This window comes from Tenrec ecaudatus, chromosome 16, assembly GCF_050624435.1.
Source record: "Tenrec ecaudatus isolate mTenEca1 chromosome 16, mTenEca1.hap1, whole genome shotgun sequence".
NCBI classification, from domain to species: Eukaryota; Metazoa; Chordata; class Mammalia; order Afrosoricida; family Tenrecidae; genus Tenrec; species Tenrec ecaudatus.
Window position 1 is genome coordinate 5,052,156 of NC_134545.1, and position 22,162 is coordinate 5,074,317.

The 22,162-nt window shown below is 54.3% G+C and overlaps 2 protein-coding genes across 7 annotated transcripts; one reads left to right on the forward strand and one right to left on the reverse strand.

The window, feature by feature from the left end:
* Positions 1 to 522: 522 nt before the first annotated feature.
* GTF2H3 (general transcription factor IIH subunit 3) lies at positions 523 to 13,345 on the reverse strand. 6 transcript variants are annotated; one of them, XM_075534005.1, is made up of 13 exons: positions 13,266 to 13,345; positions 11,636 to 11,715; positions 10,817 to 10,923; positions 9,698 to 9,864; positions 8,149 to 8,211; positions 6,871 to 6,900; positions 6,706 to 6,734; positions 4,230 to 4,304; positions 3,140 to 3,193; positions 1,830 to 1,898; positions 1,218 to 1,353; positions 1,078 to 1,114; positions 523 to 998 (listed from the first exon to the last, which is right to left on the reverse strand). In XM_075534005.1, exons 1-13 carry the CDS (start codon positions 13,276 to 13,278, stop codon positions 929 to 931), a joined length of 930 nt encoding a protein of 309 aa, XP_075390120.1. In that variant the 5' UTR covers positions 13,279 to 13,345; the 3' UTR covers positions 523 to 928. The 6 variants fall into 6 exon arrangements, with proteins under 6 accessions (XP_075390120.1, XP_075390119.1, XP_075390121.1 ...); XM_075534004.1 differs by having other exon boundaries at positions 13,224 to 13,291; XM_075534006.1 differs by lacking the exon at positions 13,266 to 13,345 and adding an exon at positions 12,288 to 13,159.
* A 66-nt stretch (positions 13,346 to 13,411) lies between these two features.
* Positions 13,412 to 22,085, forward strand: EIF2B1 (eukaryotic translation initiation factor 2B subunit alpha). The gene is made up of 9 exons (XM_075535050.1): positions 13,412 to 13,554; positions 14,572 to 14,673; positions 16,051 to 16,187; positions 16,290 to 16,406; positions 18,006 to 18,118; positions 18,696 to 18,764; positions 20,188 to 20,263; positions 20,685 to 20,810; positions 21,453 to 22,085. Exons 1-9 carry the CDS (start codon positions 13,542 to 13,544, stop codon positions 21,615 to 21,617), a joined length of 918 nt encoding a protein of 305 aa, XP_075391165.1. The 5' UTR covers positions 13,412 to 13,541; the 3' UTR covers positions 21,618 to 22,085.
* The last annotated feature ends 77 nt before the right edge of the window (positions 22,086 to 22,162 follow it).

Here is a 22,162-nt window from a genome sequence, read left to right on the forward strand (position 1 = left end):
AAAGTTACTTTTGAAATTCAAGGACAGTCTTACAAATCAGCTGCCAGAGGGAACTTTTCTTAGGGTTCTGTGATATTTCTTTGAATATAAAACACAGGCATAAAAAGTCCTGTTTAGCTCTGCAGTGTTTTGATGTGTAAATACTGCACTACTTGATAGTGATGAGGGTTAGGCAACAGGTCATTAACTCGAAGGTTGGTGGTTCGAAACCTGCAGCCATTCAGCAGGAAAAAGATGAAGCTGTCCGCTCCAGTAAAGACTCACAATCTTGGGAACTGTGTGCTGTGTTGCTATGAGTCAGAATCAATTCACTGGCAGTGAGTTTGTGCTTCTGTCCGGTTTCTAATGGACTTCAGTCCTCACCCCTCTTGCCCATTCAAGACCTGATGCTATCCTTAAACTTGTGAGCAAGCCAAGCATCTTCTCAGGATAAGTCTGCCCAAACATGCACTGGTGGCAGGCCAAAGTCACACTACCTGCTAATATCTGCAAACTAAGACGAATCACACCTCCAGTGAGACAACAAGGGTTTTATTGACATGACAGCTGCTGAGGTTAACCGTTGAAGGAAGAAGTGCCACTTCCAGGAATGGCATTAGTCCGTGAGTGACCGTGTACACCATTCCCCCACAAACAGGGTTCAAATGTCACATAGTATACATGTCACAGCACGGCTCTGGACTTGGCCTATCTGCAGCCGGCCTGTGATCCATCCTAACTGCCAAGACTGATGAACCATCGTTCCGTTCACCAACGACTCACACGCTTGTTCTTGCTCCCCTTTCACAACAAACACCAGCCAGAAGAGATTTCACAAAGACCCTGGGGGACAGGGCGGGCAGCGTAATCTTCCAGGTCCTTCCCAACAAAGGGGCCACCCCACAATTCCGGCTCCTGAGTGCAGAGAGGTAGGGGTTCGACTTTCTCCTCAGGCCGACACCTTGAGCTTCTTCTTCTTGGCCTTCAGCACGGGCGGCAGAGAGATCTTGAAGGCCGTCCTGAAAGGAGAGGGCAAGCTTTTATCAACGCTCTCGTCGCTCCCTGGGACCCCGCCTCCCAGCAGCCGCAGAGACTCACTCGCACGTGGTGCAGATGGGGCTGAAGTTGCAGAAGACTGTGGAGTCAGAGGGGAAGAAGGGGGAGAGTGATTGAGACCCAGGTGGCTGAGCCCATCGGGGCCCTGTCCTCTACCCCCACCGAGCGGGCCCCGAGCTCACTGGACAGGCACACGGAGCACACGTAGCCGATCTCAATGAGGGTGCGGTGGCAGAAGCAGGCTGCCCGGTAGTCCACGTGAATCGGGGGCGGGAGGATCAGCTGAGACCGCTGGTCTTGATCCGGAAGGAAAACCCACTGTGGGAAGAGGCAAGGCAGGTTTACTTCCCCAGAGTCTGAAAACAGAGCCGATCTGCCTTGCAGGGTTTCCCAGGCTTACATCCACTGCGTAACTCATGGGGCAGCGTCTCTGGGCAGAGCAACTGGTAAAGCGCTCAACTACTAATCACAAGGTTGATTGTTCCAGCCCGCCCAGGGACACGTAGGCAGGCAGGTCTGGAGAGCTGTTTCTGGGAAGACCCCCTGGAGCACAGGACCGCCGGGAGGGGGTCGGAATTAACCCGACAGCAACTGGTTCGTCTGGGGTTTGGTCTCATGCCTGAGCACCTCCCACACGCAGGCCCTGTAGGTGCCAACAGTCTGCCAACGCCTTGCCAGGTTAGCAAGTCCACCCACCTCAGCTTCCACTCTCCATGGCAATCCATTGCTCCCTTTCCTCCAGTTGCTCCCATCCAGGCTACTGAGTGTGGGGGTGCCAAGCCTCAAGTCCTTACCAGCAAGTACTGCAGAAGGGAGGGCATCTGAGGCACCTTCAAGTACAGTCCCCCGGTGATGTCACAGGCCTGCAAGACACCCAGAGGACTCGCTGCCGAACAAGCCCACGCGCAGCTTCTCCATGGGGCAAGTCCTCGGGTCTTAGTAAGGGAAGGTGCTATGGCCTCTACTCAAGCCACAGTCTCAACTGCCTCGAGACCAGAGGAACTAGATGGTGCCCGGCCACCACTACTGACCATTTCGATTAGGGTCACAAGAGGATAGGAGGAAACAGGGATCAGAACTCAGGCTCCTGTCAGGCACAGCAACAACAGCAACAATTAACTCCATCTTTCCTGGGGCAGTGACGACTGGAGGGCTTCCGGGAGGACTGCCTGGAGATACTCCCCATGCCTTGGACCCAAACTGGCCCCTGAAGTGACCTTGTAGTTGAGAAATAGCCTCCCTAAGCACTTTCTCCTCTGGAGGTCACCTGGCACACGGCAGCTCTGAAGCCAAGAGGAGCACGCAAGGGGGCAGGGGAGGAGCAGAGAGAACGGAAACAGAAAACGACATTCACACAGCGAAGGCTGCAACTGACGCAGGTGAACAACTTGTGCAGAAGTTGTCGGAGGGGAACCGACGCTGGGGAGTGCGGTGGCACGAGGCCTGCCTGCGTCTCTTTCCTCTTGGCCAGCGTCCTCTGACCCTTAGGAGTGTGGGCCCTTTCCCCTGTACGACTGCTGCCGGGACACGGGATCGCTGCCACCTGCACTTGTTTCCGTCATGTCTCCTTAATAACCGCTGTGTTGAGATGACAATTCACACCGCAAACCCCAGGGTTCCACCACCTCGTGTCAGAACAAAGTCAACCCCAAAAGCAGCCTTGTACCCATTCCCTGTCACCCCCGTCACCAGTGCACCTGCCGTCTCTTTGGACCTGTCCTTTCTGGGCAACTCATAGAAAGGAGGCCTACATCGGTAGCCTCTTGTGCCCGGCTTCTGTCCCACAGGGTCAGGGTCATACGTGTAGTTGCTGCCCTCAGTACTCTCTCCTTTACACGAAGTTCAAGATGTAGTCTCCGTACCGGAAGACTCACCGTCTAGTTCTAGAATATGTCCATCTCCCCCAAAAGGCAACCGCACAGAAAACGAAGCCCCTCACCCAGCTGCACTGCTCCGTACAGTGACCTCCAATGGCGGGCTCAGACCCAGCCACTGCAGCGGGTCGTGCAGGACCGGGCGGTGTGGCACTGTGTGGTACACCAGGTCACCCCTAACAACAGCCACACACCTGCTGAAAGCTGGGAACCTCACTTTTAAGGCGTACCTGTTGGAGGAGTCCTGAATCGGAGTCCAAGACGCAGGCATCGATCAAAATATTCTGAAATGAACATTTGACCTCATTAAGGGAGTATCGGCACTAAGAGGGCGACAGCTGCCCACGATGACGCCTACTGTGCGCTAGGCGGGGCCGCCAAGCGCTGCATGGGGCTCTTTACGCCAGACTAGCTCTGCAGGGAGCTGTGTCATGCGCAGGACGTGGTCCAGCTGTGGCCACACAGCCACAGGGACACGCTCTGGTCCCTCCATTGTTGTCCCTTCACACTGGAAGGCAGGAGCCTCAGCCACAGCCGCACCGTACGTCAACTCGTGTTTACTCAAAGGTCTGGGATGTTTCTAAGCAAAGGGCATAAAAATGCTACTCACAGTAACACCCAGGAGCCTTTGGTTCCTATTTGCAAAGTACAAATCCCCAGTCTTTGCGAGCCTCACTCCAGTAGAGAGAGAAGCTGAGGCGGCGTTTACGCAGCCGGGTTCTGCGACCAGAGGCACTTAGCCTAGGGGCCTACGATGCACTGGAAGGGTTGAGTGAGGCCCACAGAACCAGACGAGGCACTTGGGGTCCCTCACACTCTCAGGGAGTTCAGGGCCCCGAACGGAAAATGACCGCTACCGTCCACTGCCATTGAGGCAGTTCTGTCTGAGTGACCCTGGAAGGGAATGGAGCTTCTCCCATGGGACGGTCAAAGCTGCCATGTCTCTTTCCCACGGAGCAGCTGGTGGGCTCGAACTGCTGACCTCTAGGCTGTGGTGGAGCGCTTCATCACTGCGCCACCAGGGCTCCTTAAAACAACGAGCAACCAAGTCCTAACCCAGGGACAAGGCTTACGAAACACCGGAGCCCGTCACGGCAAACACTGGAAGGAACCAGGCAGGGCTGTCGGTCGCTCACGGCAAGGTCACCAGTTCAGATCTCCCCGCTGCTCCGGGGGAGGCAGAGCTGCTCCCTCAAAGTTCAGTCCTACCGACCCTATGGAGGGTCACTGGGAGTCGGAACTGACACGATGAGAGGGGGTGTGGCTTGGGGTTGTTCTGTGAAGGCAGATTCCTCTTTAAACGGTGGGCTCCGCGCTCACCTGCTTCTGAGCCGCGAAGATGACGTTCATGAAGTTCATGTACTGCAGCGCGCTGTCTTCTGCCGCCTTAATCACCTGCAAAACGCCGTCGAGGTCAGGCCCAGCAGCACTTCGGGCACCCTCACCACCCACTGTGGCCAGGCCTCTGCTGTAACAGTCTCTACTGCCCTGCCCTGAACACTACCGACAAGTACACAGAGGACCCCCGAGCCCACTGCCCAAAGAGCAGTCTTACACAGGGCTTGACGGACCTCCTTCTAGAGGGCATCACCCCAGAAATACACGCTCATACACATTCAAATCCAAAATACACGTACACCACACACACACACCCGGAACACACACATGCACACGTACTTATGCACAAAAGTACACACACAAAAAACCATTTATACTCTGAGGAGCTGATGCCAGGGACTTGGGTGGATAACAAATGTTTTGAGGATGATGAGGGCAATGAATGCACGTATGTGCTCTACACAACTGATGTATGTATGGATTGTGATGAGTTGTATGAGCCCCTAGTAAAATGATTTTAAAAAATCATTTATACTCAAAAGTCATACCCAATGCACACCTCACACACTCACCACCCAAAACGCACACCCAGAATACACACACACACCCTGAACACAACCCACAAAGATACACATACCCAAAATATACTCCCTGCCCCCCAAAATCTACTAGCGTCAATGAAGGCGGATGACATCACCCTTCCAGATGCCCTGACAGAGGGTCCCTCAGTGCCAGGCCCAGGGGGCTATGGGGCAGTCCCAGGGTTCTCGTGTTGAGCCACGTATGGATGGAGAACACCCCGGTGCCCTTCGCACGCGCCTCTCGTTCTGTGTGAGTTTGCTGAGACGCAGGCCCATTTCACTTGCGTAGGTCATCAGACGGCCTCCGGAGAAATCAAACCGAAACCACCCATCCCAACGCTGCTGCTGACCCAGAGCGCGGAACAGCCGGGTTCTGCCAGCTTTGGCCGTGCAAGCGGCCAACGAACAATGGAAGCTTTCACAGCGGTGCTCCTGGGCGGAGCACGCGCAGGGGCGGCGGGCAGTTCGAGCTTCTCCTTGAGCTGCCTGCTCTGCTTCCCACCCGTGCTTCCGGGGTAGACGGTGTCCCTTACAAGTTAACTTGTAACTGAAGGACAAGCATCGTCCGTCCACTCAGACACACGGACATGTTTCTGAGGGGCACGGAGTGCGATCACAGACACTCGGACACAATGAAGACAACGCAGTGCAAACTAACGCATGGAAGCCCTGCCAAAGGCCTATGTCTGAGATCTCATTTTGATGTTTAGGAAAAAAAGCATTGTTTTTTCTCATCTTACAGAAAGACACTAGCTCTTCGTGTGCCAGGCAGACGTCTTGGAAGGAAGGGTCCTCAGGACTCTGCTCTCTTGATTGCTCGGGTGTTTCGCGTTTGTCATACGAGCTGTCCTTGCCACTCGGCATCCCAGGACCATAAGCACTTAGTTCCTCCGAGCACTTGTGTAACTTGGTTTTTCACGGTAATTCTGACACTTGACCTTTACACATAGTCAGTGATGATCAGTGCGATATGGTTCCCCCTAAAACCACCAGCCCTTCTGTTTTACTGAGAAGCACACATTCTTCCCCCTGATAAGCAGCCCACTCACTGCCGCCCGCCGGGTCGATTCTGACTCCCAGGACCCCAAGGGTCACAGACCTGCACCGTCTGGCGCAGGCAGAGCGCCTCGTCCTTCTCCTGAGGAGCAGCTGCCGGGCTTCCCAGGCAGCCTCTGCGACTGGGCTGCCAGGGCTCCTGGCTCAGGCGTACCCTGTAGCACAAGTCAAGTTCCCACATGTGCTTCCTTTCATGCCTGGACTTCCCATTGGCCAGTTACTTTCCCCACAGGACACTGCCGCGACAGCGCTAGACGGCGCTCGGAGGCCCAACAGAGACACGCGCTTCCAGAAGGCTCCTGGCACCAATTTCCCATTTCTCTTGCAATCCCCCACACCCTGCTAGAGGTGGGAGGAGAGGGGAGTCACTGAAAACTTCTGAGACTGCACTGAACTGACAGTCGGCTTTTGGAAGAGCAAACGGTGCCTCTCCCCTGCCTCCTTTCTTTTGGGTCTCTGAGGGTTCTTTCAGTCGTCTCATGAAAGCGCTCCCTCACGTCGACTTCACACGGCCTGGTAAGACTGTCCAGGCACTTCATGCTGCATGTCAGCTCCAACCACCAAGCCAATTCCTACTCAGAGTGACCACACAAGACAGGGGCAATGGAACTGCCCTTGTGGGTTTCCGAGAGTAGAGAGCCTCATCTTTGTCCAGCGTAACTCCGGATGGTTCCAAACTGCTTACCTTACAGAGAGCAGCCAATATGTAATGCCTACCCCCCACCAGGGCTCTGTTGTCAAAGGAGCTGAGCTCCCTCTTATGCTTTCTAATCGGCTCTACAGGCGGTCGAGAGAGATGGGGCGGGTTTCTTAAGTCTTACCAATATCCTTGACTTCATCTCCTGATTATCTGTAAAGGGAAATAAAAAAATGACAACCTCACCATATTTTTTGGAGTAGATTTTTCAACCTATTTCCCGTCAGCCCACCACCCTTAGGAGTAAAATAAGCCAAGTGAGTTCGCGCAGAAAGGCCTGGGCGCCTACCTTTAACTTCCTTGTTCATTCGATGGATGTCTTATTTTACTCGCATTAAGGAACAAAAAGAAATCTATTTTGAAGTAGTTACAGTTACCAGGAAAATAACCTCAGATCATAGTTTCATAAACCCAGCACTCACCTCAAGGAGAGAGAAGGGGCCGTTCACCGTGAGAAACACACAGCCAGAGTCTCGGCAGGGGGGTGAGGAGGCTGCAACACTACGTCTGGGCCACCAATGGGGTTTGTAAAGGGACCAAAGTATGATCTTGCACCTCTCCCCCAAAATTAAAATGACCAACGTGACTGGCCTGTGCTTGTCTACCAGATCCTAGATTTAGATACGGGGACCACCAGTAAGCACATTAGAGAGCCAATCAAATGAGGGACCTCTGAGTACTATACTATATAGCCCAGTGCTCAGCACTGACAACAAGAAGCACGTTCCACGGACTGGGGGATGCTGGACTCCCCGGGGCCCGAGGGCAATGCTCTGCAAGCGGTTCTAGACCTGTGCTCCACGTGAAACCATCCCGCTGCCTAGGGAGGGGCAAGGACTCCTTCAATGAAGCCCCAGGGTCGGCTAGCAGCTAGTAAAGCCCAACATGACCCCGAATTCCAGAAAGATGGGGCAGAGAGAAGGCAAAGCCAGCCCAGGGCATCCAAATGAGCGCGAAGGCAGCAGCAGTCCCGGTGGGGAGAGGACAGACCGCGGCAAGAAGCTTTCTAACGTGTCCTGTCCCTGGTCTTCGCGGATCATCTTGTGGCACTGCAGAGCCAGCATCTATTTGCTGTTTTTTGGTTCTGTTGTGTAGAACTTTCAGTTTGATGAAACGACGGAGAAAAAGGAAATGGGGCGGGACAGCATCGGCATTGTCGCTGCCTGCCACTGACTGGATCTGCGGAGCCCCCACGAGGGAAGGCATCTCTGGGAGGACCTAAGGCTGTGGCTCTCAGGAGCAGGGGCCCGTGCATGGCTGCCTCCCAGTCAGACCAGTGGCTCTCTAATCTCCACCACTTTAGAACACTTGGGCCTCCACTTACCCAGACCCCTACGATTGTGTGACCACACAAGATTTGCTTATTACAGAAGGAGCAGCCTGGTAGCACAGCGGTTGAGCGCCCGCCTGGTGACGGAGAGATGAATGGTTCGAACCACCCGTCATTCAGAGGGAGAGAGCTCCGGCAAAGCCCCACGTGCCGGCTCTACACAGCCTGACAGGACAGCTACGGCACTGGGCCCTCTCACGTGCAACACCCCCACCAGGATGAAGCCAGGCAGGATACAGCAGAGCGCTTTGGCGAGGGACCCGGCCAGCAGAGTTTCCGTGTGTTGGCCCTTTAAGTCACCTGCAGAGAAGGACATTCTTAAATTACAGGAATTCTTGAAGCACGTCCTTGATCTGAAATCATTTTCAAACCAAAGCATTCTCCCCCAAGACGGAAAGCACACATTTTCAAAATGGCTTCTGAAACCAGTGAACACAGAACAGCGTTAGGACAGAGGGGGCCACACCAGCGTTCAGGTCACACTGCACACACCACCCGCGGGTGGTCCGAGACACAGAATGCGGCTCACCCCGGGAACGGAATGTCATGAGGCCCCTTAGGAGGAGCGGCGTCCGGAGGCACGCCGCATTCTGGATTAACCCTGGAGCACAGGATGCTTTTAAGGAGGAGAACCTTGCAGGCCGTGGGGGGGGGGACTTGAGTGGGGAGAGAACGGAGTCAGTACAGACGTGATGACATCATCGACGACCACAACTTTCAGCCAGGGGCCTACTGGTTGCGGGGGGGTTGGGCAAGTGACGACAACATCTGGGGTCCTATTTGACCGTCTGCCACAGCGGGGAGGCGGGTACTGACACCTGGTGGGTGCAGAGCTACAGTGCACAGGGCAGCCCCACAATCGACTCCTCTAGTGCAGAGTGAGCAAGCCCTGACCTAGCTGAGGAACGAAAAGGTGAGACACTGGAGAAGGAGGCTTCCGCAGATGGCGGATGTGAGGAGAGGAGAGGAGCCAGAGACGGGAAAGCTCAGGATGTGGACAACGAGGTGGGTGGGGATGACAGGGAGAGAGGCTGGAAACGGCACAGTGGCTGAAGAGAAAGCACTGGAAAGGCCCCTCAGGGGACCCCTAAGTGGAGATGCACAGGAATGTTCTTCACGTGAAACGGCTAGGGAAGGCGAGCGTGACGAAACAGAGCACACAGCCCACTGAAGGATGTGGTCAAGGAGAGCTCAGAAGGCACGGTCCAGAAGTGTGGACCCATGGGCGAGCAGGGAGTCCTCAGCGGCCCGCAGGCACGGACAGAGCAAGAAGAGCCTGGTCGCAGGGTCGAACCCCAGAGAGGGCGCCCAGGAAGAGTCGAGGAGCATCTCCGATGGACTGCACTGTGCCCTCCGAAAGGCGATGGGCTGCCGCCCTGACCCCCGTCTTTGTTACGTGACTGAGGCAGCTGCTGTCTCACACCAACAGCCCCCAAAATACACCAGGCCATTAAAGTAAATAAAGCCGTGCAGCAGATTCCACACGCAGAGAGGATGGGGCACCCACACGGCAGGTGATCTCCGAGGAGCCCAGGCACAGAGGCTGAAGAGACCCCGACCTGTCTACAAAGCCGACAGAGAAAGGGCCTGCCCCTGAGAGCCGGCAGCGTCTTATCAGACTCTGGCCTCCGAAACTGTGAGGAAATCGATTCTGTTTATGAAAGTCGCCCACTGTGGCATGTCTGCTGGTGGCAGCAGCGGGGCATCAGGAACCTCAACCTCCCGGGCCTTCAAAGCCAGCACCTTTGCCAAGATAACAACAGGGGAGGGAAGAGCGAGCCGTTACTCTTGGTCATGAGGTCCTTGATCTCTTCGGCAATGACTTCATTTGCTGCCGTTAACAGCTCGTATTTTCCATCTTTGCTCCCTGAGGGATTAAATTCGGAAGGCAGGTTGCCAGCATCTCCGAAGCAGTCTCCCAGCCGGCCGTTCTTTCCGGGATATAGGAAGCGACTAAAATGGGAGGCGGAACAACAACAACAACAAAAAAAACAAGAAAATCCAGTTATGCCTGGACTCCCGCTCCCGGCCCTCGCCCAACGGCCAAAGGAAGGCCCACCACTGAAGACAAACAGGAACCCAGCAATGCTGCGCTCTCCAGATGCAGAGAGAAACTTCACATCTTGAACATGCACACAATAGACCCACTGGTGTGTCTGCCACCAGAGTGACTGAGTGGGGCCGGTGTTTTCTGGAGAACGTGGGAAAAGAGAGTGTGTCCTGGATTGGGAGGTATCTCCTCACATGCTGCTGCCTGCTGCTCCCCACCGTATTTTCTCAAAGGACAATCCACTAGTTCACTCTTCAAAAGGACATGCTATGGACCCCAAACACACACACACACACACACACACACACACACACACACACACACACACACAGTCACACTCACTGCCATCAAGTGCTTCCAAGGCTAGAAATCCTCACAGGAGCAAATGGCCTCCTCTTTCTCCTGCGAAGCAACTGGGAGTTTTGAACTGCCAGCCTTGCAGTTAGCAGCCCAGTGTCTAACCGACAGCGCCAGCCTCAGTGGTTATAAAGCCATGGTCCAAAGAGGTCCTTCTCGTGCCTCCTGCCCCTTGGGCTCATCAGAGAGGATGCTCTTTACGGAAAGCGAAAGCTCTGCCTATTAGTTTCCACTGGCACCCTAACCAAACTAGCGCCCCTTTTCATTCGACGCTGATTAAAATATGGGGGGGGGGGGGTGCGGACGGACACACAGACCTGGCAGCCCATGGGCTTATTCTCCCACCAAGGAAGCAGCTTTAAGGACCAAGCAAATGGGAGAACCATGGAGAAGTGCCACATGCCAGATGGCCAAAATTACTCAGAAAGCCTCTGTGACACAGAGTATGAGCGGTGCCCGCGCGGGGTTACCCAGGATGACCAGAGACGATGGCCGTACCTTTCCTGAATGTGACTTGCGATCACAGCCAGCGAGTTGGACCGGTTCATGAATAAGTGGGAGTTGCCCAGCACCATCGCTGCGTCGAGGCATTTGGACAGCGTGAACTGTTACAGGGAGACAGACCGTGTTGGGAGGGCGGCCCAGTCCCCCCAGGGGCTGAGCCAGGCCCACCGTGACTTCCAGACCAGGCACAACTGGGCTACGGAACACCCCTCCGCGGAGATCATGAGCCGAGACCACTTGGAAGGTGATGGCTGCCTCATCCCACTTACGTGGTTCGGGTCTGGGGCAGCCCCATATTCCAGAAGTCATTTCTGGGGTACATTTCAGGGACAACAGGAGTGCCATGTCTTCTGTGCTGCAGTCACCGGCAACACTGGGGGCCACACATTGTGTAGCTGCCAAATGCCTATGTGATGCAAATGTGGAGGGGCCTCATGGGAAAATCCCATTGGCTCTTCATTCTGTTTCCTCCATGAACGTTTTGAAGACCCCATGGACTCTTCGGGACCAATACAGAAAAGACCATCAACGACAAGTGGCAGGTCAGTGGTCCCGAAGCGAGCAGTGGCCGAGACTGACTGCACAGAGGCACAGGGGAACTTTGTCAGGGGACAGAAATGTTACACACAGGGACTAGGGTGAAGGGTAGAAGCAGGCCATTGAATAGGCCATTATAGGGGGTGGGGTGGGGTGGGGGGGGAGATTTTTATGGTTTGCAAATTACACCTGTTTTCTGATTTGTTTTGCAAAACGCAACAGAAACAGATTCTCAGCTCAACCACTGTGACCCGGAAGCTCTTACAGCAGTCTTACCTGAGATCCTTTTAATGCTTGCTTTCCCCACCAGATGGGGTTGGTATCAACTATGATGACAAGAAGGTTCACTTCATCTTCTGAAAACATTAAGAGCAGCAAAAACAGAGCTCAGTCTCTTGACAGTGAACCTAGGCTAACATTCCTAATTAGTACTCTGGATCCAGAAAAGCAAATGCTCACCGGCCTATACTTTGACAAATACAAAACCGAGTTCTTTTCAAGGAAGCCTGGTGGCACAGTGGGTACCAGTTGGGCTGCTAACGTCAATTCCACTAGGAGGCTTTCCATTCCTACAGGGGGAACCAATCGCAATGATCTACACATAACCACCACCACCCCAGGGGACGAGCAACAGAAACCATGAGGGAAGGGAGACAGCGGCCAGTGTAAGATATGAAAATAATAATCATTTATCATGGGGTCAGGAGGGTAGGGGGAGGGTAAAAAGAGAAGCTGATACAAAGGGCTGAATAGGAAGTAAATGTTTAGAAAACAATGATGGCAACATATGTACAAATATGCTTGATACAATTGATGTAAGAACCCCCAATAAAATGGTCTCTTTTTGAAGGCAGTGAGAAAGAGGAAGTTCTTTTGAAGGTTTAAAGCTTGCGGGCTAGGTGGGAGGGACGGGTGCATGCGGTCGGACCTCAACTTTCTGTACTGCTCTGTCTTCTCCCTCTTCCCCCTCCAGGCTTTTATATTCTTTCTGGCTCCTTAGAAGCAGGTTCAGAATTCTCAGGACTATTTGTTCCTAGCTCCTGGGACACCCTAGGAAAAGACAGTTGTTTTGCCTGTGTGGTGTTGTGTGTTACCAGCACATCTGAAACGTCTCCACCTCCTCATCTAAAATTGAGAGATCCAAGCTAGGGTTGCTCACTTCACAGGGATGCGGCGTGCATTCAAACAGAGCAACAAGGCGTGGGCACTTTTACAGCCTCACAGCGGGTCTCTTGCTTTCCACTCTTTCCTCCCACCCCCCAGCAGGCCACAGATCTTATAAAAATAGCAAGCAGGAAAATGACATTTCCTTGCCTCCTCACACGAAAAGCTCAGGGACCAGGCCCTGCGCGGTCTTCCTCTATCCCTAGTGCCCTTTGCTCCAGCCGTCCCGACCTGCTCCTTCTATAGCCCGCGGCTTCACTCGAACCCACTTCTGGGTGAAACGAGACGCCTGGCCCAGGACAGGGCCTCTCCACTTCCAGGACAATTTCCCAGGACCTTCTCACAGCAGATGAGCTCACACATAACGGTCTTCCCGGAGGACACACGCTAGATTTTGCTCGCTCCCTTCCTGGACACTGTCCAGCACATCGTCTTATCGTATTGTCTTCCTGGCTCTTGTCAACCCTTGAGATCATTTCGATTTACTTTCTGATTGCCCGTCTGTCCCCCGTGCCCACTCCCCGGCATGTAACGCCACGAGAGAACGGCCTCTGTCTATCGTGTTCTCTGCTTTATCCCGAGCGCAGGAAATAATGCCTGGGACACAGAGCGCATTCCATGTTTCCTAAGTGAACGGATGAATGCGTGCAAGACCAAATGGGCCCCACCCAGTCCATAAACTGCACTGCGTCTGGGCGACCTTGGCCGAGCGGAGGAAGCCCAGTGCCGGCGCCTCTCTCACCATCTGACACCATGGCGGCTCCCGCACTCCCGCGCACCGCCAGCAGCAGCCAGACGAGCAGCCGGAAACGGCCCGTCCGCTTCCGGCGCCATGTAGTGACGTCATCTCGTTTGGCGCCGTACGCGCGGTCACGCCCCCGGCGCGCCGGAAGTCGGAGGCACCGAGCCGCGCGGCCCCGCGCCCCGCGCTGTCAGTCTCGCGGTGAAGAGCCGGGAGCTTCGCGGGTTCCATCGAGGCTGCGCGGGCTGCTCGGGACTTCGCTGTCCGGGGTGCATCATGGACGACAAAGGTAAGGCCGGCCGCGGCCAAGGCGCCTAAATTAGGGCGCCCGGTCCCGCACTTCGCACAAACAGGCAGCTCTCTGAGAGGTCTCGTGCCAAGTTCAGGTTGCTCGGTGCGATGCGCTACCTACTGCACAGACCACAGCTCTCTGGGTAGGGGTGAACCCCGGGGGGATCCACCTGCCCCCAGTACCCCTTGCGCCTTCCTACATCCGCCCCCCAGAAGAGCGAGACCTGGAAGCCAGGGGGCCGGCCTTCGAAGCCAGGCGTTCTTCATGTGTGGAGGAGGAATTATTCCTGCCTGTTGGATCTGTTACAGTACACCTATGTGTTTGCACAGTCCCAGGATTCCGAGAGTTCTTTCCCAAGGTTGTCTTTAAGTCGAGTTTGTCCATAAGTCAAAACAGGTACAGTTTCTAACGTCTGTTAGCATATGGGTAACTCCCTATGCCTGAAAGAAAAATCACTTCCAGATGCACATCTTTAGCATCGCGATAGTCATGTTTTGATGGGTCTTGCAAAGTAGCACCTGATTGTTATTAGGAACCATTGTTTAAGTACCTTGGACTTTTAATAAGAGATTTTTGGGAGGTTGTCTATAAATCCCGGGCTGCCTGTAAATGAATGTGCTGGAATGAGGCTTTCTGCTTCCGTCAAGGCTTAGAAACTCAAAGGGAGCAGTTCTACAATGCCCTGTAGGGTCACTATGAGTCAGAATTGACTCGATGACAATACTTGGCTTGGTTTGTCCCCTAGAAGAACGGAGAGCTGGTGGGGCCGTGGGTCTAGCACTGGCTGCAGAGTCGTTGGTTTGAATTCCCTAATGCTTTTCAGGAGACAGATGGAGCTTCTGCAGAGATTTGCCATCTCAGAAACCCCCGGAACAGGTGCCCTCTGTCTTGTGGGCCTGTGCGTCAGAATCAGCTCGGTGGCAGTGGGTTTGATTTGGGTTTGGCTCCTGGAAGGATGTAGAAGACACGTCCACGCCACTGAGTTTGATTAGTCACTGTTTTCTCCCTTCCCAGAGTTAATCGAATACTTTAAGTCTCAGATGAAAGGAGATCCTGACATGGCCTCGGCAGTGGCTGCCATCCGGACTTTGCTGGAGTTCTTGAAGAGAGATAAAGGTGAAGGGCATGGCCTGCCTTGGGGTACCCTTCTGATAGCTCTTAGAGAAGTGCAGGAACTACAAGACGTGTGTGTGCTTACCGCCAGGCTCACCCTCATCCTCCATTTAAACTTTCCTTGTAGCTTGGAGAGTCCTCAAGTTATCATCAAAGCACCTTCTCCCCTCCTCCCCCGTTCTTTCACCTTGGCGTATGGACGGTTTTATTTACCATCTCTTTTTAAATGTCCTCTCACTTGTTGAGAACACCCGTAGTGGAACATACGCCAATTCTGCATTTTCCACTGGCACCATTTTATGACACTGATTGCATTCTTTAAGTTGTACACCCATTCGCACCCTCCCCTCCTGTCTTTTTTTTAATCATTTTATTGGGGACTCGTGCACCTCTTAACACAATCCATACAGACATCCATTGTGTCAAGCACGTTTGTACATTTGTTGTCATCCTCATTCTCATTTTCTTTCTACTTGAGCCCTTGGTATCAGCTCATTTTCCCCCTCACTCCCTGTCCCCCTTCCCTCTCTGTCCCCCCCCCTTCATTTCTAAGAAATTTCTCTCTGTGACCATAAACTCACTGACGAGGGACCGGCCCCTTTTCTTAAGTGAAGGTTCCTTCCCGTCCGAGTAACTAGGGTATCTCAGGTAACCACGAAGCTTAGACTTGAGCACTAGTCCAGCTTTACAGATGTTGATGGAGCTAGAGGCAGCAGTAAATATCTGGGAATGAATTCGGGTATTCCTGTTACATGCTGGGATCTGTTCATTTAGGTGTCCTAGGGGTCAGTCAATGAGGATAGTGCATTGTTGCAGAAGCAAAAGGACAATGAGAAAGGCCTCTCCACAGGGCGACCTAGAGATGCATGTCTCTAAGACAGCTTCCAGTCTTTCCCTTGTCCTTAGAGTGACATGAAGACCCCGAGCCCCACCCATGGCACCTTACAGACCCCTCTGCTTCCTTGTCCCTCTCTGTGGTTCCTGACTGACCCAGGCTGGCCTTTCTGTACTTCCCATCCCTGGGCTTGTGCATGGTTATAGTCTATGCCTGGAACCTGCCCCCCAGATCTTTCAGGGGTCCCCTTCCTGGGGGCCACCCTGGTCAACTCTTCCAAAAGTAGCTCCACCTTTCTCTTCCATCAGCTCTCTTCTGTCCCTAATCAGCCTGCCTGTTTACTTGTGTGTGTGTTGACTATGGACCTTCCCTCACCTGACAGCAACTTCCCTCCAGAGCAGGGACCCAGCGTGCTTTCCTCGAGGATGAGTTCTCGGTATCTCCCACGGTCCTAGCTTAGTGCAGGCCCCCCGTGAAGAGTCCCTGAGTGGCTGGATCTCAATCCCCACCAGGGCTAGGGGCTAAAATGCACATGGGCCTTCCAGGGGAGACTATCCAGGGCCTGAGAGCGAATCTCACCAGCGCCATAGAGACCCTGTGCGGCGTGGACTCCTCGGTGGCCGTGTCCTCGGGCGGGGAGCTCTTCCTACGCTTCATCAGCCTGACCTCCCTGGAGTATTCGGTGAGCCTCAGTCTCGCTCCTGCCTCCCTGACCGTTTCCTGGGAGGCTTTGTGTCCGTGCCCCTCCCCTCCCCCGCCACTCACACCGCTCTCCTCCCCGCAGGATTACTCCAAATGCAAGAAGATCATGATCGAGCGTGGCGAGCTCTTCCTCCGGAGAATATCGCTCTCCAGAAACAAGATTGCAGAGTTGTGCCACACCTTCATCAAGGACGGGGCGGTGAGGAGGCTCCTGTGCTGTGGGCGGGGCGAGAGAGGCGTGAGGGCTCTGGAGTCCAAGGGACCCGGGCAATATCTGGTGCTGCCACCCATTTGCTGAGCACCCTTGGCCCGGTTGCCAAACCCCTCTGGGCGACCTTTTTCACACACGTCATAGCAGGGTGCTGTGAGGATTTGGTGAGGTGGCGCCGTGATAAACAGCAGCCTAGCAGCAAGCACCAGGGTTAAGTGCTCAGATCAGACCCACCAGCTGCTCCAGGTGGGGAGGTGAGGCCGTCTCTTCCATAGAGATGTACAGCCTTGGAAACCTGCCGGGGCAGCCTCTCCTGCACCCTCGGCTTGCTGTGTGGTGGGACGGGCGCGGCCATGGGTTTGGGTCATTGTACCCTCAGCCTGCATGGAGGGCTGTTGGCCCTTGATATGTTTTAAAGCAGCGTGCCGGTGGCTGGCTCCCTCATGCTAGGTTAAGGGGATGAAGTCAAGCCAGCACCCCTTGGGGAAGGGCACCTGGCCTCCACAGCTGTTTGCCGCCGGCTTTTGTGTGCGTTCGGGTCACCTAGATCATCGGTTTCATACCGTGCTTCAAAGGCTGGGAAAGGGGCCATAAAACAGGCCAGGATTTAAGAGTCAGAGGCAAGTCCCTCATTTTGTGGTCAGTGGAGGCGGGGTGGGGGGGTGGCTATCAGGACATTTGCTGTTGGGAGAGACCTAATAAAAGCTTTACAGGCCTCTTGCTGGGAGACCAGTTCCACCTGTACCTCTGATCTGACCTGTCCTCACGAGACGCAAATGCATGGTAGTGCTGCGGCCCTGGGAGCATGGTCAGGGTGAGCCCGGTGAGAGCTGGCTATTGCTGCTGTTTGGTCCTGTCCAGGCAGTTCTGACGCATACCCCACACTGCCCGGTCCTGCACCACCCCACTATCATTGCTGTATCTGAGCCCAGTGTGACATCCCTGGGTCACTCCATCTCATTGTCTGTTTTTTTCACTGACCCACTAGTGTAGGAAGCATGGATGTCCTCCAGGGGCTGGTCCTTCCTGGTCACATGTACTTTGGACATATCAGAGGTCTCACCTCCTTGCTTCTAAGGCGCGTTCTGGCTGTACTTCTTCCAAGACAGAGGTGTTTGATCACCTGCAGTCTGTGATCTGTTTTCTTAGATCCCGGGCTCCCAGAGAAGGCACTCTCAGGTTCCTTGTACACGGCCAGTTACACTGGAGAAGCTCGGGTGTGGAGACACGGAGTTCCCAGCTTCTCTCCCAGAATCCCTCTCCTGGATTCCACGTTCCCCCCACCCCTGGCCACACCAACTCACCTTCATTCACATTTCCTGCCTGGTGCCTGGGTGCTAACCCATGCCTTAGAAACAGGAAAACCACACAGGAACGTGGTGGAGCCTACAGAGACAAAGACTTTGGGGTGGGGTTGGTGGGGAGGGGTGTCCCATATCTGCACGGCTATGAGACAGGGAGCTCCTCTGACAGTAGCATGCTCCTCTTTCTACGTGGCCCTGAGACCGGGGCTCCGAGCCCTCCTCTGACCTCCCCGGAGCAGCCCTGGGCTCCCTGCCTGATGCGGCTTTCTCGCTCCGCCCACAGAGGATACTGACCCATGCCTACTCCCGGGTGGTCCTTCGAGTCCTGGAAGCAGCCGTGGCGGCCAAGAAACGTTTCAGTGTGTACATCACAGAGTCGCAGCCAGATCTGTCAGGGTAAGTACCTTCCCATCACATGCCCGGCAGTCACTTTCCACAGCCAAGATAGCATGGGGGCCTGGCCCCGTCTGGTCTGCCAGGCGGTCCGGGCACAGAAGCTCGAGCTCATCCTTGGTGCAGGCAGAGGGCCCAGCCTTCAGCAGGCCTGGCAGCACCATTGACCCAACAGCCTGTGCTCGCTTCATGGCTCCGCATTGCCCGGGGTCTCTCCCACCGTTCCAGGCCCCCTTTATATGTACTGCACCACGACAGCACCCACTTGGGCCCCGTGTGCAGTCACTGCATGGTCTGGAAGCAAACCCACACTCCCCCCGAGGTCTGCCCATGGCTGAAGCTGAGGTTGCATCATCGACTCTTAGAGTTTGTATTGCGTGGCCAAGCCCCAAGTAGACACATCCTCCTGTAGGCGCCCCAATTCTTGCGTGGTCCAGAGTCTCCTCCAGTTTGCCCCATAGCCCATCACCACTAACTGCCTTTCCACCTACTGTGTAGTCTATCACTGTCCAAATTAAGGGACCCTTCAGACACACAGTGGGGCTGCGTAACGCCAATACTCTCAAACTGTCACCTGCAGTAAGAAAATGGCCAAAGCGCTCTGCCATCTCAACGTCCCCGTCACCGTGGTCCTGGACGCTGCTGTTGGGTAAGTGCCCATCTTGCCTGGCCGAACTGCGCCTTTTTTTCCCCTCATGGTTAAATTGATTTTAAAATGAGTTGTATACTCACAATCAGTTCTAGTGTTCCCTCCCCACCCCTAAAATCCCCTCACCTTCCCTAACCCCACCCCTCCATCCCCTATACACCCAGCAGCGGCTCTTATCTCTGCATCCACTCCCGTGCTTCACACACTGCGAAACCCAACAAATACTCCAAAATTAAATATGGTATGAATAAAATAAATCTAAAAATACAAGTAACGAGGAAGAAAAGACAACCATCAATATTTTAAAAGCCAGAGAAGAAAATTTTGTCGTGGAACAAGGAATACTTGCATCCAGAACAAATTCCGGTTGGGTCAAGAGGGAGGTCAACTGACCAAGTATCAAGTTCGGTTCGGCAGAATCAACATTGCAATGATCCCCATCTGATAGTAAGGCTGTTTGAGACCCTTGCCTGTGGTTAGAGGGGATCTGCCAGCGACTTCGTCTGACTAGACATTCTTCAGATGGGTTGGGGGCTCCCCCCCGTCCATAGCCTTTTACAAATTGGGGGTTCACAGTTTAAGCTCTGATACGTTTCCCTTCGTTTAATTTTGTCATTGCCGTCTATGGATCACACAAGCTGGTGTGCTTCTTCTGTGTGGACTCAGTTGACTCCTTGATCAGATGGCTGCTTGTTTGAATACAAGCCTTGTGTAAGACCCCAGACACGATTCCAGTTTACAGCCAAGCACCATCTGTTTTCTTCACCACACTTTGCTGTCGCACCCTCATCTTCATTGATCATTAAAGGATCACACACTCTCCTTTCGTCGTGCTCAGGACTGACTTGATTGGAGCAGGAGTTTTCGGTGGAAAGTTTGAGGGACGTGCATAAACTACACTGGTCTCACCTCACCTCTTAACTGGCAGCTGCCTTAACGTGGCAAGCATTTTCCTCGACATGAGGATCTATCACGGCAGGTGCCGGGGAATGAGATAAAGGGCTCAGACCTTCTAAGAGCAAGATGCCAAGGTGAGGGCGGGGTCATACGAGTAATTGACGCTTCCATACTAAGCCACGGGCTGACGTTGGTGGCAGAGTCCCACTTAGTCACACACACAGTCGCTCCTAGGACCAGGGAGTCCTCCCTCCCCGGGGACACACACGACTGGCGAAAATGAGGAAAGGGTTCCAGAGTCCACCACCTCTTGTTCACTGAAGAGTGCAGCTGTCTTTGTCCCGCCGGCGTCCAGAATGAGCAGAAAACAAGGCACTTCGGGCAGGCACACGACACCGACTGCTCTCTCGGCACCCAGGAAGGACGGCAGTGCGGGAACCCACCACAGTGAGCGCAGTGCTCATCTTAGCAGACGACGCCACCACGAACAAGGACCCAGGGTAAAGGGGCTTTTTTATTCCCGCAGCTACATCATGGAGAAGGCAGACCTTGTCATCGTCGGTGCCGAAGGAGTTGTTGAAAACGGAGGCATCCTTAACAAGGTAGGAGCTCCCGGTGTCGGGTGCACTGAGTCCAGATCCAGACTGTCCCCTGGTTTTGCTCCGGTTCAGGACCTGAGTGTGAATAGTGAGCTGGTCCCGGCTCCCGTAAGCCGTGGCAGTGGTCAGACAAGGAAGCGCTCCGTTGGAGCTTGGCCTACACGCGTTGAAAGTGCAGTGTGTACGTGCTCCATGCAGGCTTCAATTAGGAGTTGGATTTATTTATTTCTACTTCGGCTGGGCATGTCTGAGCTAAACGTGTTTACTAGCTAGTATCTATCCATCGCCTGGCTTGGAAAGGTTTTCTCTTTGAAAAGATCCTCTTTAGTTCCAAAGCCAGAATTGCACGTTGGCCACGTTGATCCGTGCGCTGTTACTTCTGCTTCACCTGGACATCAGGACTCGCCCTTCTCTGCCTCCCCAGATTGGAACCAACCAGATGGCCGTTTGCGCCAAAGCCCAGAACAAGCCTTTTTACGTGGTAGCAGAAAGCTTCAAGTTTGTCCGGCTTTTCCCGTTAAATCAGCAAGACGTCCCAGATAAGTTCAAGGCAAGAGCTGTACGTTATTTGAAGGGGTATTTAAGTCCCGATGGAAACCTTTGGAAAACTGCAGTGATGGAAATGACCCAGCTCCCTCCCAGTTCCCAGTTCCCTGACCCAGGTCCCTCCCAGTTCCCAAACCCAGCTCCCTTCCTCCCATCCTTGGGCTTTAAAGGTGAACTGGCCGCTGTTCAAGCTAAGACTGGTACACTCGTTCCCAAAGCGTCCCTTGGTGTCTCCTTCCCTTAAGCACTGTGTTAAAAGGACACAATGCAAGCTCAACTGTCTGCGTACAGCTCCCATCTCCACTTCTTTCTTCCACTTGGCCTTGGGCCTGCCTTTCACCTCCCTGAGCTTCCCACTCCTCTTTGCTTATCTGAGAGTTGGGTGGATTGTACTCAGCAGGGGAAGGGGATTAGTGGGAGAATCAGGGGAGGGCTCAGCTACTTTTAAACTGAAGCTGAAGCACACCCAGCACCCTCCAGAGGGGAGAAGGAATTCCACTCAGGCCCTGCCAGCGTGCTCTGGCTACAGCAGCCCCTTGGCCCTCCCCAGCCATCTCTACTTCCTGCGGGCCCTTTCCCGGCCACAGTCCCACCAACCCAGAGCCCTAACCATGCGGGCAACTAACGACCCCTCTCTCCCCCTCAGTATAAGGCGGACACGCTGCGGTCGGCACAGACAGGACGAGACCTCAAGGAGGAGCACCCATGGGTGGACTACACCTCCCCGTCCTTAATCACACTGCTGTTCACAGACCTGGGTGTCCTGACGCCCTCAGCCGTCAGTGACGAGCTCATCAAGCTCTACCTGTGACCCCTGGGCCACCTCAACAGCGTCTGCACGTGTGGCAGGGCAGGCCTCAGACCTCCTGGCCCGGCGGAGAACCATGCCACAGCAGGGCTTTGTAAAGGAAAGTCGCGGACTACGAACTTCAAGTCGTCCAGTTTTTTACTCATCTCACGTGTGTCTGGTTCTCCCAAGACCCAAGTGAAGTTTTACGTGAGATTCCCAGAAATGCCAGTTAGTTCTCGGCCACCTGGGGAGCCGCCGTCCACTTCTCTTCCTCTTGCCCTGTACCGATCTGCCAGAAGCATCCAGTCCCCTTCTCAGGACAAGCCTGAGGCCACCGGGGCATGATGACTTGGGCCCCATAGAGAGGCAGGCAGTATTTGATTTGCCCAGTCACCCGGCTCCAGATCAAGCCCACCAAGGCCTGGTACCAGGGGGCACAAGGACAGCGGGAGCATCTTTTCAAATAAATCCCAGCCAAGTTTTGATCCACTGTTGCGTCTCCGTGCCAGCACCCCACAGCCGCGCTCACCCACAGGGAGCCGCTTCCAGGCCTTCCTTTCCTAGGA

Bases quoted from the DNA above. Each gene is read 5' to 3' on its own strand.
- EIF2B1 (XM_075535050.1), top strand. The intron at 18,765-20,187 runs GTAAGTGCCCAT...TTATTCCCGCAG, and splicing joins GTCCTGGACGCTGCTGTTGG to CTACATCATGGAGAAGGCAG. The intron at 20,811-21,452 runs GCAAGAGCTGTA...TCTCCCCCTCAG, and splicing joins ACGTCCCAGATAAGTTCAAG to TATAAGGCGGACACGCTGCG.
- GTF2H3 (XM_075534004.1), bottom strand. From the start codon at position 13,278: ATGGTGTCAGATGGTGAGAGAGGCGCCGGCACTGGGCTTCCTCCGCTC. The intron at 11,716-13,223 runs GTCGCCCAGACG...TAATGTTTTCAG, and splicing joins GCTTCCTCCGCTCGGCCAAG to AAGATGAAGTGAACCTTCTT. The intron at 4,305-6,705 runs GTAAGACTTAAG...GGCGTTTTGCAG, and splicing joins AGATGAAGTCAAGGATATTG to GTGATTAAGGCGGCAGAAGA.